The following is a 12,907-nucleotide window of genomic DNA, read 5'->3' as shown; positions in this document are numbered from 1 at the left end:
TTGTGACCAATCTTTATGTTTACAACCTTTGCAGGTCAGTAAAGCAAAGGAAAGCAGAAGTAAGATTGTAAGCACAGTTTGCTTCACTTAGCAACTGCTTCATTAACAACCTAGTTTCCAGTCCCAACTGTGGTCACTAAATGAGGACTACCTGTAATAAATGTAAAAATGAGAGACAAGCATTTAGACAATTAAAAAATCCTTAAAGACTTCAGATGTGACAGGAAAGAAACTGAAGTGCAATCTGAGACAGGTACAGTGGAAAAAGCAGTAAATATACTTTAATGAAAGGAAGTCTAGAACTTTGATGTAAGGGTAATTAAAAACTGGAAAACAAATTCTAAGTAACAGTTACTGAGCACGTATACTGTATAATTCCACTTAAACAACAAATTCAATTAATAACCATAGGTTTTTCAAGTTGAAGGTTTACATGCTGTTCCTAGGAAATTTCTTCTCTCTACTGAAAATGTCTGCTTGGAATGAACCAGGTTATCAGACAAGGATAATGCAAATCCAAATGATACAATTAGCCTTACTCTGCATCAGAAGACTATCTCTAGCTGGTTAGCACAATGAGCTCCTTCAAGAATGACAAGAAGGATGGAGAATCACAGCTGCTTCAGCTGAGATAGAGTGACCAGGATACAAAGAGCATTGCATTGCATTCTAAGAACGTACTGAAAATGTTTGTTAACAATGTAGAAAGAAAAGCGTATTAAGAGTGGCTCATTGCATCTAACTAGATCCACATCCCTGAATTATCTGTATTCATGGTCTATTGCTGCAGTATCTAGGTCTTTCTGTGTTTATTGCTGAGACAATTATGTAATTGGCTAGGAGTCTCAAAAGCAGAAGAGATCACAAACCATGGTTAGGTGATGCATTGATTCATATGAAAGACCTTGGGTTCAACTGAAGGAATCTCTTGTCAAAACTAGAGGGGTGCACACTATTAGAAAGATATTCTGAAGTATAGAGGATCAGGTCTAGCTTACTGCTTATACAGATACCTATTATACAGTAGTGCTGCTACTGCAAAGTAAAACCTAAACCTTATGGATACCCATTCAGGGGACTTTGCATGCGGTGGACAAACTCTCAGTTTGATATGGTTTGCTGACTTATTCCTTGTTTAGGTATTTTATTTTATGGCTGCCCATCTTACGTGTCACAGCTCTGGGTGGCTCACAAAACAATAAAAACCAAAGAGAATAGTACCAAATTGTCAATATATCCCAAAAAACAAATTCGAGAGCCATAAACAATGCTCTCTAACCCATTAACAATTGGGGCTCTAACCTTATCCCAATGCTTGAGGGAACAACCAGCTTTTTAAGACCTTCTGTTAAGAGAATGAGGGCTTGCTGGATCATCGGGAGAAGGATGGTGCTACTACAGAACTGCACTACTTTGAAGTGCACCTGGAAAAGAATTGGGAGCCAGTGCAGCTCACACAACAGTGGTGTAATATGGGCAAATTAAGGGGCACTCAAAACTGCGCACTTCTGTATGAGCTGTAATTTTTGGATGGTCTTCAAGGGGAGTCCCATGTAGAGCACATTGCAGTAATCCAACTGGGAAGTGACCAAGGCACGAGCGATTGTGAGCAAGGCTTCCCCATCCTGGGATGAGTGCAACTGGTGCATAAGACAAATCAGTGCAAAGTTCCCCCCTAGCTGCCACCTGCTTCTTCAACAGGAGCCATGGGTCCAGGAGGACCCCCAAATTGTGTACCAGCTCTAATAAAGTGCTATTCCATCAAGAGTCAAAGATGATACATCACCAGCTCCAGTGGGCCAAAACTCAAAGCCAGTCCATCTTGCTAAGGTTAAGTTGTACCTGTTCCTTCTCATCCAGACCCTCACAGCCTCTGAGCACTGGGTCAGCACCTCAGTAGATTTAACAAACACTCCTTCCCCAAATAGTCTACAAAACTGAGATTGTACTGATGTTCTGAATAGGTTCAAAGGATGGGTTCAAACTGCCTTGAAAACGACAAGCAGTTCAAAAGGAACTGCAATAATTTTTCACTGAGTGTCAAAATTAACGAATAATTAAAACCCCATAGTAATTAATGCATCAGAAATGACTTGACAAATTGGGAGTGCTAGAAAAAAAAAGGCAATGTCACTTGTAAAGTTAAAAGTGAGTGGCATACCAGTGAAATGACCAAAAAAAAAAAGCACTATGGTAGATCTAGGTATGGAGAGAAAACAGCAAAATACCATTGTGATAGTGGGCAGAATACTGATGAATATCTTCTGCAATTACGGAGAAAAGAAAATGCTACGGGAGGAAGAAGCCTTCACCTGGGCAGATGTCAAGTTCCATGCCTATAAACTGGAGATGCTTGGACAGTCAAAGGAATGACTTCTCTTTGCAAAGCTGAGATTATGGATCAAAATTAGAATCAAAACCAATCATCAATATAAGGATGGATTTCGATTCCTGAAATGCATGAATTTACCATGCATGCTATGAATCTTCTGGCTTGGTGGAAAGGATGCAGAACTGGAATAATTGTTTCCCATCCCAAATTGAAGGTATTTCTTGCACTGAAATCAGATCACAAACTGAAAATATGTGCTTTTGAGAATGGTGGATGCATATTTATTCTCCTGACAGAGCAATGGTAATTCACGCTGAATTTCTTGACACATACATAAATGTTCAGATTCCTCAGGTCTAAGGTAGATCATACGCCGCCGTCCTTCATATATAGTCCCATGTATCTAGTAAAGAATTTATGATGCTTTTTAGAGATAAGTTCCTAATCCAGGATTCAAAGTAACAGCCTACCAAGTTGCAGCATAAGGCACAAACCTGGAATGGAACTGGTGATTTTACAATCTGTTAATCTCTGTTTTGACTTTGATTAAGGAATCCAAAGTTTCTTTCATTTCTGTGCTGTGACTATTTTGGCATCAAAGAGGTGATCCTCCGTGCAAGCACAGGATACATGGGACAGGCTAACATGTCACCTAAGCACAACAGAACCAAATATCAAATTACAATTACGATCAGCCATAGGCTTGATGGTGTTAATTTGTTATTTTAAAAAAGAATGTGCTTATGAAAGAACAGATGCTTTCTCCAAAAGGAGAAAGAAGCAATAAAATAGCACTTGCATCCCATAGTGTCCAGTTTATGACCTCTACCCCACCAGAGCCATAAGATGCTGAAACATGCTTTGTGAACTATCTATGATAATAAAATAGTGCTGAAAAAGAAACTGGCAGTCACCTTTTTCTTAAATACTATATTGTTTTACTGAGCAAAACTGATGAAGGCCTTTGTCAAGCATCTCTAGCTCCTTTTAGAAACACTGGTAAGATCAAAATGACTACAGGTGTGTATGCTTCTAAATACACCAGCTGGATCATTTATTGAGGAGTGTTCTTACTAACAGAAATCCAACTAGTAACCTGGGGCAAGTAAGGTCTTGGTGAATGTGGAATCAAGCATTAAATGACAGAGTCCACTGGCTCTGAAGCAAAAACTGGAATAACTGCTAGACCTGACCAGATTAAGCAGATGTGATGATCGTTAATGCTTTATATAAGGTAACTGTACCTTAGGAAGTCTAGTGAAGGAAAGATGAAAAACCGCACGGGGCAACCAACAACACATTCACTGAAGCAGGAGTGGTGCATATGTTGATACCACAGCACTTATACAGTTACGTCCCAGCTGCTTTCTAACAAATGCTATTGCTCTCAATTCTAAAACAGGAAAAGGGAGGAGCACCACTAATGCATATCTTGATGCAAAACATCTCAATAAGATTGTGTAACCAAAGTCTGATGAATTATTTGATCATATTATGCAATAATCTCCATGCTGAACCTGGGGCTACTGACCTAGTATGTCACAGAGACACATTTTCAATCAGAGAGATAATGGGGTGGGGGTGTAATCCATAATTTCATGCTCTTAATTCCTGAAACCAAATTTATCAAATTAGCAATGATAGATGGCACAAATCAATAGAAATTTGCCAATAAGTAACTGGAGAAGATGCAGAGCAAGAATCAGTAGCTCCAGGCTATAAAAGAATAAATTGATGAATCACTGGTGCCAAAGTTGTTATGGTGGATTGCAGCAGAGAGCAAGGCTATCAGGAAGTAGGGGGCACATTCCAGGAAGGGCAAGGAGACAAAAGACAACACAATCCGGAAATGAAGCATGGAAAGCATAAGGGGTTCAGGATAGCCACTCCCTAGAATCTCCCAGGTATATCCACTAGTTGCTGGCAAGATTTTGTCTATATGGTACAAGCAAATAAAGGAACTGAACTCAACTGGACTGTTTCACCATTGTTCTTGGGCTGGGCCTGACAGCTGTGTAAGGAAAGAAAGATCCTTTTGAAAATGTTTCTTATCCTTGTTTTTAGGCTTTAAAAAAGGTAAACTACCAAGAAACCAGCCTCAGAAGCTGTGATACAAGGCTCAAGAATGAAACAGAACTGAACCCAACTCAATTCTAGTACACAGGCTACAGTGGGCAGACAGCAGGATGAAGTACAATGCTATTAATGGAATGTCACAAGGAGTTTATTTTTTTTCCTCAGTTTTACAAGGGTCTGATGCAGACTCCTATGCAGGTGCAGAATTCATATATGTGATGCAGAGACCATGAAAGAGTTTAATTTTCACATCAGAAATCAATCAACTTGGCTTATAAATAAATGTTCATGGCTAAGTGTAATGCAGTTAAGTGTAATAATGGCATCACTGAACTGATAACTTAAAACTATGCATTCAACCAATTTCTTGTAACTAAACATTGTCTATCTTGGCTATTACAGAAAAAAATATTATCTAGGAAGACTATTACAGGGAAAACTGGAAGAGTGGTTGCTGTTGTTGTAAAGGGAGAACATAAATCTAATATTCTGAACTCATATTAAGGATTACCTTGTCCCTGAAGATGAGATATATCCAAACCTTCCCTCAGACGGATGACAACTACTCCATACTGAAAGTCGAAAGCATCGCTGTAATAAAGTAAGGTGGGGAAACCAATAAGCAGTCAAATTTGGGTAATTAGTAAAATTAACCTGAAAGGACAAGCAAGTTTGATTAATAAAATCAGAAAGGAGATGTCTCCAAGGGTCATCCTACGAAACAAAAAACTTAAATACTGATCTTTCAGGGAAGACTCATCCTAACTTCAGCTTCTTGTTCAAAGACTAGCCACTGCCAAAATATTCCTTTCAACAGATGAATTCACTTGAACATGTGGAAAAACAGGAGCTGCCCCCCTGCCCGCTAACTTCAACAGTTTTATTTTATTTTATTCATTTCATTTTTCTTTGGTCTCGCTTATGTCCTGTTCTAGTCAGAACTCCTGTTCACCACAAGCAGATTAACATACAGTCAGTATCACACAAAAAAAGTAAAAGCCATAGTACATAATCACAGTATTATAATCCCATATGCAGCGCCATTCCTCCAGGAGCAATCTGTCCTTCCACATGATCCTCAAAGGCATTTTGGAAAAAAACAAGTCTTGTTCACATTCCAAAACAGTATCAGGGACATGACCGCTCTTATCTCTCTGGGTTATATTATTCCAGATGGAAGGAACTGCCACAGAGAAGGCTTGATTGGGACATGCAGTAAATGTCCTCTTTGAATTTCACTGGAAGGGCAAATTCCATTCAGAGAAGGTAGTACTGGAGATATCCAAGTCCTGAGCCATAAACACTTTAAAAGTAATGACCTTTAAAAGTAATTACACCAAGATACCTTCTGACAACCAATACAGTTCTTGTAGAAGACATGTAATCTGAGTAAACTGATTTATCTGCTGCACTTTGGAGCATCTGTATCTTCCAAATGGTCTTCAAAGGTAAGTCTATGTATAGTTAATTGCAGTCATCCAAGTGTGAGGTAACAAAGGCATGACTAACGGTCAAGAAAGCCTCCTGGTTCAGGCCTAGCCATATAAGATCGAGCTGTGCTGAAGGTCCTCCTGAGTATTGCCTCCACCCTCCTTTCCAGCAGGAGATGTAAGGACAACAGGACCTCAGATTGTAGATTTGCTCTGTAAAGGGTGCACAATTTAGGACCAAAGGTAGAATTCTATTGAAATCAGTAAATTTCTGGACCCACAGCCACTCTTGTCATGCTGGGATTACGTTTGTCTGTTTGTCCTCATCCAGACCTAACAGCCTCGAGGCATTGAAAAAGAACCTTGTTTACATCTCCTGTTTGACCCAGGGTGGAGATATATATCTCTGAGATAATGACATCTCATCCTGTGCCAGTGGATGAATGCTCTCAGTGGCTTCATGTAAATATTAAACAGGAGAAGGGGAAGAGTTGGGCCCTGCAGCCTGTCACAGCAGAGAGCTTAAGGGTTTGACCTCTCCTCTACTGATGGATCACTTATACAGTGTCCCCCCACTCTCAACCTTCAGTCAGTCTAGAACGATAGTACTGAAAGCAACTGGGAGGGTCTCATTTCTCCTATCTTAATTCTAACCAAAGAATACCCACAAAAGTGACCAATTTAGGCTCAGACCTGTATCCTGGCCTGAAACCCAAGAGAAAAGGGTCCATAGAATCTACTTCATTCTGGGTGCTCACCTCAATAACTTTCCTTGAAAAGGAGAGTTTGGAGTCTCTCAGTAGACAGTCCAAAGAGGAGCTATACTTGCTTTCATCTGAAGGTATGTACAGTTGTCAGTGCAATCCAGGACTCTGCTTTATTGAAGTCCCAGAACATCCAGGACAGGACAAGAGGGGGAAAAAGGCTCCTCTTTCTTCTACTCTCCTGGCATATGGTCAAAAGGACTCTGAATGAAATATGTTATCCACTTCAGAACCACCAATATGCCTAGAAGATTGGTCCATAAGTCAATATTGTACTGAACCACTACCCCCAATTTCAGAATATATTAGCAGAAAAAGCTGTTTATAATTCTTTTGAAAACAATGATAAATTGATACGGCAAGTATAGATACTCAATTACAAGAACAATACCTTTTTAATTACTATTACTTCTACTCACTGTAGTAAGTTGATGTAGATGTCAACATCATTCATATCAGCTGATTGCCAATCTTTCTTAAATCCAAGAACGAGAATATTTGGCCTCATTCTTCCTAAACCTGCAGCCTAAAAAAATGTACATACAACACTTTGGAATTGTATGTCTAAACTTTATTTGCTTTATTTAGACTAGGTAAAAACACTGGAATTTTTCTACCCTATCCAGACCTGTGTTTCACTGGGAACGATTTGATAACTCTGGCTGTAATTTAGAAGCACTCTAAATGCCTCAAGATGAGGAATGAGGTAAAAACTAACCTTGTAAGCAAATTTAAGCCCAAACATATGTCTTTCTATGTCACAGCACTGACTAGGTTAGCATCTGGATCGCCATATCTTCTCCTAGAACCTAAGGACCCTTCTGTCTTTGGAGCAATTTCTGTTTGTCATTGAGTACTTTTGCTTTCTATTAAAGATGTACAGCAAGATATTAATGTTGGTATGTACAATCTATGGTTCGAGATAGCATATATCTCCTCAAAGCCTAGGTTAATGTCTCCAAATCTCTTCCAAGAATTTTAATGGGACATCAGCATAACATTATTAATATATACCTAGACCTTCTACCGACATGTAATGAATAATTACATTTAATCAATATTTTTATCCAGACTGTCATGCTTTTTGAAGTCACTATGTCACTCAAAAGTACTCCATGAGAATGGCTGTGGGTAGCACTGGAACAGCAGCATTCCCCCCAGTCTAACCTAATTACAGTATGCACAAACAGAATAAGCTGTAAAGAGATTCTGAGAATACGACCTGTCTTCCTAATGAAATCATGTACTTTTGTGCAGGTTTTGCAGAGTGCTTCCCAACTACCCTTTAGATCCTTCTAATGAAATTCAGCAGGAAGGGTATAATTATAAAGGCAAAGGAGGCCAACAGAATTCTCTCTTTACAGAGACCTAGCCTTTTCCATTATATCCTGGATGACATTCTTTCTGCAAGGGGGGAACAAAAGAGTGATCCTGTCATCTTGTAAGACTACACAGAATTTTATAGCCTTAAGACTTACTTCAAATCTATTGTCATGTCTTCTTCTAATGAAGATAATATTTAAATATCAATTTCCTGAATACCTTTCAAAAACATGGCAGAGTAGACAAAGGAACTCTATAAATTGTAAAGGGTTAGGAATTTTTAGAATGGTCTCCAACAAGTGAGTGACAGTTGATGGTGATCCAGCTTCATGATGCATGAAACCCAGCTGCATGAAAGCTAGTTCCCTGCGTCTACTATTTGGTACTCAAAACCAAAAGAACTTCAATTTCAGACATGAAATACTGTTTCTGATGTATGAGAAACAGTATTAATCTATTCCTGACCATTTTTATTTTCTGGACATTACTTTAACTATAAAGTAACTCTAAAACATGAATAGATAATACCTATTTATAAATGGAATTTATTAAATTTATATAGCCTCCCTATCTATCAGAATGTGTGGTATATAATAGAAATTATATTTCTCAGGAAATAATTACAAAAGACAAAACTCCTCCATTTTAGAATGACTACCTACCTGCATTAAGTACTGTGCACCATCTCTCAGGTCTTCTGCATGTACTGGAGAATAAAAAGCTTTCATTTTGTTTTTAATAAGCCACCGTTGGTACTTGGCCAAGTCAGCTGACAATTCCTTCATGGCCTGCCTGCGAGGACCCTAAAAGAGGAAGGGGGAATGTAATTACACACAAACCGTTATCAAAAGTTTTGGAAGAAATATTTAAATGTGCATCCTCACTGGGGACCATCTACTGCTCTTTCAAAAGACAATGGTATCACTTAGATTAAACAGAGAAAATATCCTAAACACAAGTTATTTAAACCAGAGGCTAGCTGAAGAAACTATAACCATAAATTATGATTCCCTTTTACCACAAAAGCTAAATTAAAAAAAAACCCTTACCTACTATTGAGAATTACTTTCAAACAATTTAGAAATCTCACACATTCTATCAATGAATAACATACTATGGTAATCTTTATGTAGTTCATGCACAAACTGCATACCTAAAATGTACTGCGTTTCAACAATTTCTGCGCACTGTGATATTTGAATTTTTATATAGGCTAGGCTTGCCACAAATTGCCCCAGTAGCTAACAAACAGAACTCATTCTCCAGGAACATACCATCTTATCTGCATGCTTCTACTCTGCCAATTACTACATTATAAAGCTTACATAAGACAAACGTTACTCTCTATACAAGCAATAGCTAGTTACAAAAATAATATAAGAATGGGAAATATTCAGAAATATAGTAACATTTTAGTATTTTATGGCACATTATTGAATTGTAACCTCCGGCAGCAAAAGAACTTAAAAATAAAAATTGAATTCAGCCCATGCCTTGAATTAAGATTATAGATTTGTATCATACTACAGATATTAATTATAACATTAAATGACAAGATCTTTACCAACAGTATTCTTTGAATGGTCATTGTAATTATTTTACATAAAAATAAAAAAATAATAATTTGTCTGAAAGGAAGAGGACCTCTTGCATCTTTACCTTTACCTCCTTTATCATTCTTAAGAATCAAGATGTACAGTCATGTGAAAAAGAAAGGACACTCTCTTTGAGTTCTATGGTTTTATGTATCAGGACATAATAAAAATCATCTGATCCTTAGCAGTTCTTAAAAGCAGGTAAATACAACCTCAGATGAAAAACAACACATGACATATTACACCATGTCATTATTTATTTTACAGAAAGAAAGCCAAAATGGAGAAGCCATATGTAAAAAACTAAGTACACCCTTACTGCTTCCATAGGTATGAAGAGGCTAAGTAGCAGCCAGGTGCTGCTAATCAAATGCCCTTGATCAACTGATCATCAGCAAGTGTGACTACCTCTAAAAAAGCCAAAGTTTTAGGAGTTTGCTGGTCTCGAGCACTGAGGCGCGCGTTAACACAATGCCAAAGAGTAAAGACATCAGCAATGATCTCAGAAAAGCAATTGTTGCTGCCCATCAATCTGGGAAGGGCTATAAGGCCATTTCCAAACAATTTAAAGTCCATTATTCTACAGTGAGGAAGATTATTCACAGGTGGAAAACATTCAAGACAGTTGCCAATCTTCCCAGAAGTGGACGTCCCATCAAATTCACCCCAAGGTCAGACCGTGCAATGCTCAGAGAAATTGCAAAAAATCCAAGAGTTACATCTCAGATTCTACATGCCTCAGTTAGCACGTTAAATGTTAAAGTTCATGACAGTTCAATTAGAAAAAGACTGAACAAGTACGGTTTGTTTGGGAGGGTTGCCAGGAGAAAGTCTCTTCTCTAAAAAGAACATGGCAGCATGGCTTAGGTTTGCAAAGTTGCATCTGAACAAATCACAAGATTTCTGGAACACTGTCCTTTGGACAGACGACACCCAAGTGGAGATGTTTGACAATAATGCACAGCGCCACGTTTGGCGAAAACCAAACACAGCATATCAGCACAAACATCTCATACCAACCGTCAAGCACGGTGGTGGAGGGGTGATGATTTGGGCTTGTTTTGCAGCCACAGGACCTGGGCACCTTGCAGTCATTGAGTCAACCATGAACTCCTCTGTATACCAAAGTATTCTAGAATCAAATGTGAGGCCATCTGTCTGACAGCTAAAGCTTGGCCAACATTGGGTCATGCAACAGGACAATGATCCCAAGCACACCAGCAAATCTACAATAGAATGGCTGAAAAAGAAAAGAACCAAGGGGTTGCAATGGCCCAGTCAAAGTCCAGACCTCAACCTGACTGAAATGCTGTGGCGGGACCTCAAGAGAGCTGTGCATAAACAAATGCCTACAAACCTCAATGAACTGAAGCAATGTTGTAAAGAAGAGTGGGCCAAAATTCCTCCACAGCGATGTGAGAGACTGATAAAGTCATATAGAAAACGATTACTTCAAGTTATTGCTGCTAAAGGTGGTTCTACAAGCTATTGAATCATAAGGTGTACTTAGTTTTTCACACATGGCTTCTCCATTTTGGCTTTCTTTTTGTAAAATAAATGATGACATGGTGTAATATGTCATGTGTTGTTGTTCATCTGAGGTTGTATTTACCAATTTTTGAGAACTGCTAAGGGCCAGATGATTTTTATTATGTCCTGATACGTAAAACCATAGAACTCAGAGAGGGTGTACTTCCTTTTTCACATGACTCTACTACTGGTTTTAAAGATAAAATTATTAAACAACTTTTCCTTTTAGATAACACAGTATCACTATTTTCTTATATCACTGCCATTATTTCCCCTACAAGATCTGATGACATGGACTCTAGTCCACAAAAGCTAATATTACAATAAAATATATGTATGTATATATGTATTGTATATGTATACAGCAATTCGCATTATCTTAGATGGACTTCTACAGAAACAGAGAAAAAAAAGAAAATATTACAGCAGGCACTGAAATAATTTTTTGAAAGTATAACCAATTATTCAGACACTTACCATATGTACGTGACCACAGATCATCAGTCCTACATTTTTGGTGAAGGCATGGACCAGATGAAGCAAAGCTGGACGTGAGTTTGGAGCACCACTCATGACAAGACATTGTGGCCTAGTTTTAGATTCAAACAACAGTTAACATGTACATTTTTGCAATCCAATCTGAACTGTTGTTAAAATGTTCCCATTAAGTAGTATCTGCACATGAAAACAATACGGAATTAGCACATTTTTCATGTGAGTGGAATCACCACTTGTTATCCATTTATTTTATCAAGACACCATGATATTGGCCTTGAATATTGTTGGCCCAAGTGAAAAAATGACCTATATACAGTGGTACCTCTAGTTACGAACGCCCCCCTTACGAATTTTTCAAGATACGACCAGCTCCGGTCCCAAAAATTTACCTTGACATGCAAACTCCACCTCGAGATACGAACCAGATCCGCGGCCATTTGCCCTGCTGCCACGCGGTCGTGGCTTCCTGTGGGCGAGATCGCGGTAGCAAGGAGACATTCGGTGAGGCTTGTGGTGTGTTTTGTGGCGTTTGGAAGGTTTTTGTGGCATTTGGAAGGTTTTTGAGGTTTAAAAATAAAATGCATATGTTTCAGAACTGTTAAGCCATATTTACATTGAACCTTATGGGGGAAATTTACCTCGTGGTGTGACCAAATTCAGAGGGTGGATTAGCCATATTTACATTGAACCTTATGGGGAAATTTGCCTTGTGGTGCGACCAAATTCGGAGGGCGGAACGGATTAGCCGTATTTACATTGAACCTTATGGGAAACTTTACCTCAACTTGAGACCAACTCGAGTTGCAACCAGAGTCACGGAATGGATTAAGTTCGTAACTAGAGGTACCACTGTATATATACATTTACTAAAATAAAGTCATGGATTCTGGACTTATCTCTTGGTCAGGGGTTAGACTGAAGAGCACCAAGCAAAGGAGACAAATAGAATTGTAATGGGATCAGAGAGCTAAGTAACATTTTGGTGTTATCCTTAAGCCATCAACAACTATTTAAGCCAGTTCCCCAAGAAAAAAAATAGCTCATTCCTAACTGCATATAAAAGCTGACTTATGAACCTTTGCTGCATATTGGCTTTGCATATTCTACTTGATATTACCAGCTCTGGGAGACTGCAATTACTAAAAACATTACTGAACAAATTTCAAAATTCTTGTCCTGCTATTCCCTCCAGAAAAATATCACACAGTGGATCTAGAAACTAAACTTCTAGCCACTTATATATTCTTGGTCAGAGAACACCTGGTCCAAACCAGCAATAAGAAAGTAGATTAAATGAGTTCCATAATCTACGCATATTTCAAACCATATTTACCATATCACCCATCAAGTCACTTTAAA

General features: G+C 38.5%; 1 protein-coding gene across 5 annotated transcripts in view; it reads right to left on the bottom strand.

Moving 5' to 3' along the window:
* The window catches only part of SLC12A2 (solute carrier family 12 member 2), a 66,415-nt gene that overhangs the window by 8,727 nt on the left and 44,781 nt on the right, over positions 1-12,907 (bottom strand). For all 5 annotated transcript variants that reach the window (XR_015793671.1, XR_015793670.1, XM_088129776.1 and 2 more), the window contains exons 17-20: positions 11,528-11,639; positions 8,588-8,728; positions 7,022-7,128; positions 4,920-4,999 (exon numbers count right to left, since the gene is read on the bottom strand). Coding sequence is in view for 3 of the 5 variants with exons in the window: in XM_088129776.1 (XP_087985902.1) it covers positions 4,920-4,999; positions 7,022-7,128; positions 8,588-8,728; positions 11,528-11,639 (440 nt within the window). In the remaining 2 variants the exon portion in view is untranslated. The remainder of the gene's footprint in view (positions 1-4,919; positions 5,000-7,021; positions 7,129-8,587; positions 8,729-11,527; positions 11,640-12,907) is intronic.

The sequence above is a fragment of the Python bivittatus genome, unplaced genomic scaffold, assembly GCF_059951505.1.
Source record: "Python bivittatus isolate LINGU-HERP-01145 unplaced genomic scaffold, Pbiv_v1 ctg000850_np1212, whole genome shotgun sequence".
NCBI classification, from domain to species: domain Eukaryota; kingdom Metazoa; phylum Chordata; class Lepidosauria; order Squamata; family Pythonidae; genus Python; species Python bivittatus.
Note: the sequence above shows the minus strand (reverse complement) of the source record. Positions and strands in the feature narration are given on the sequence as shown.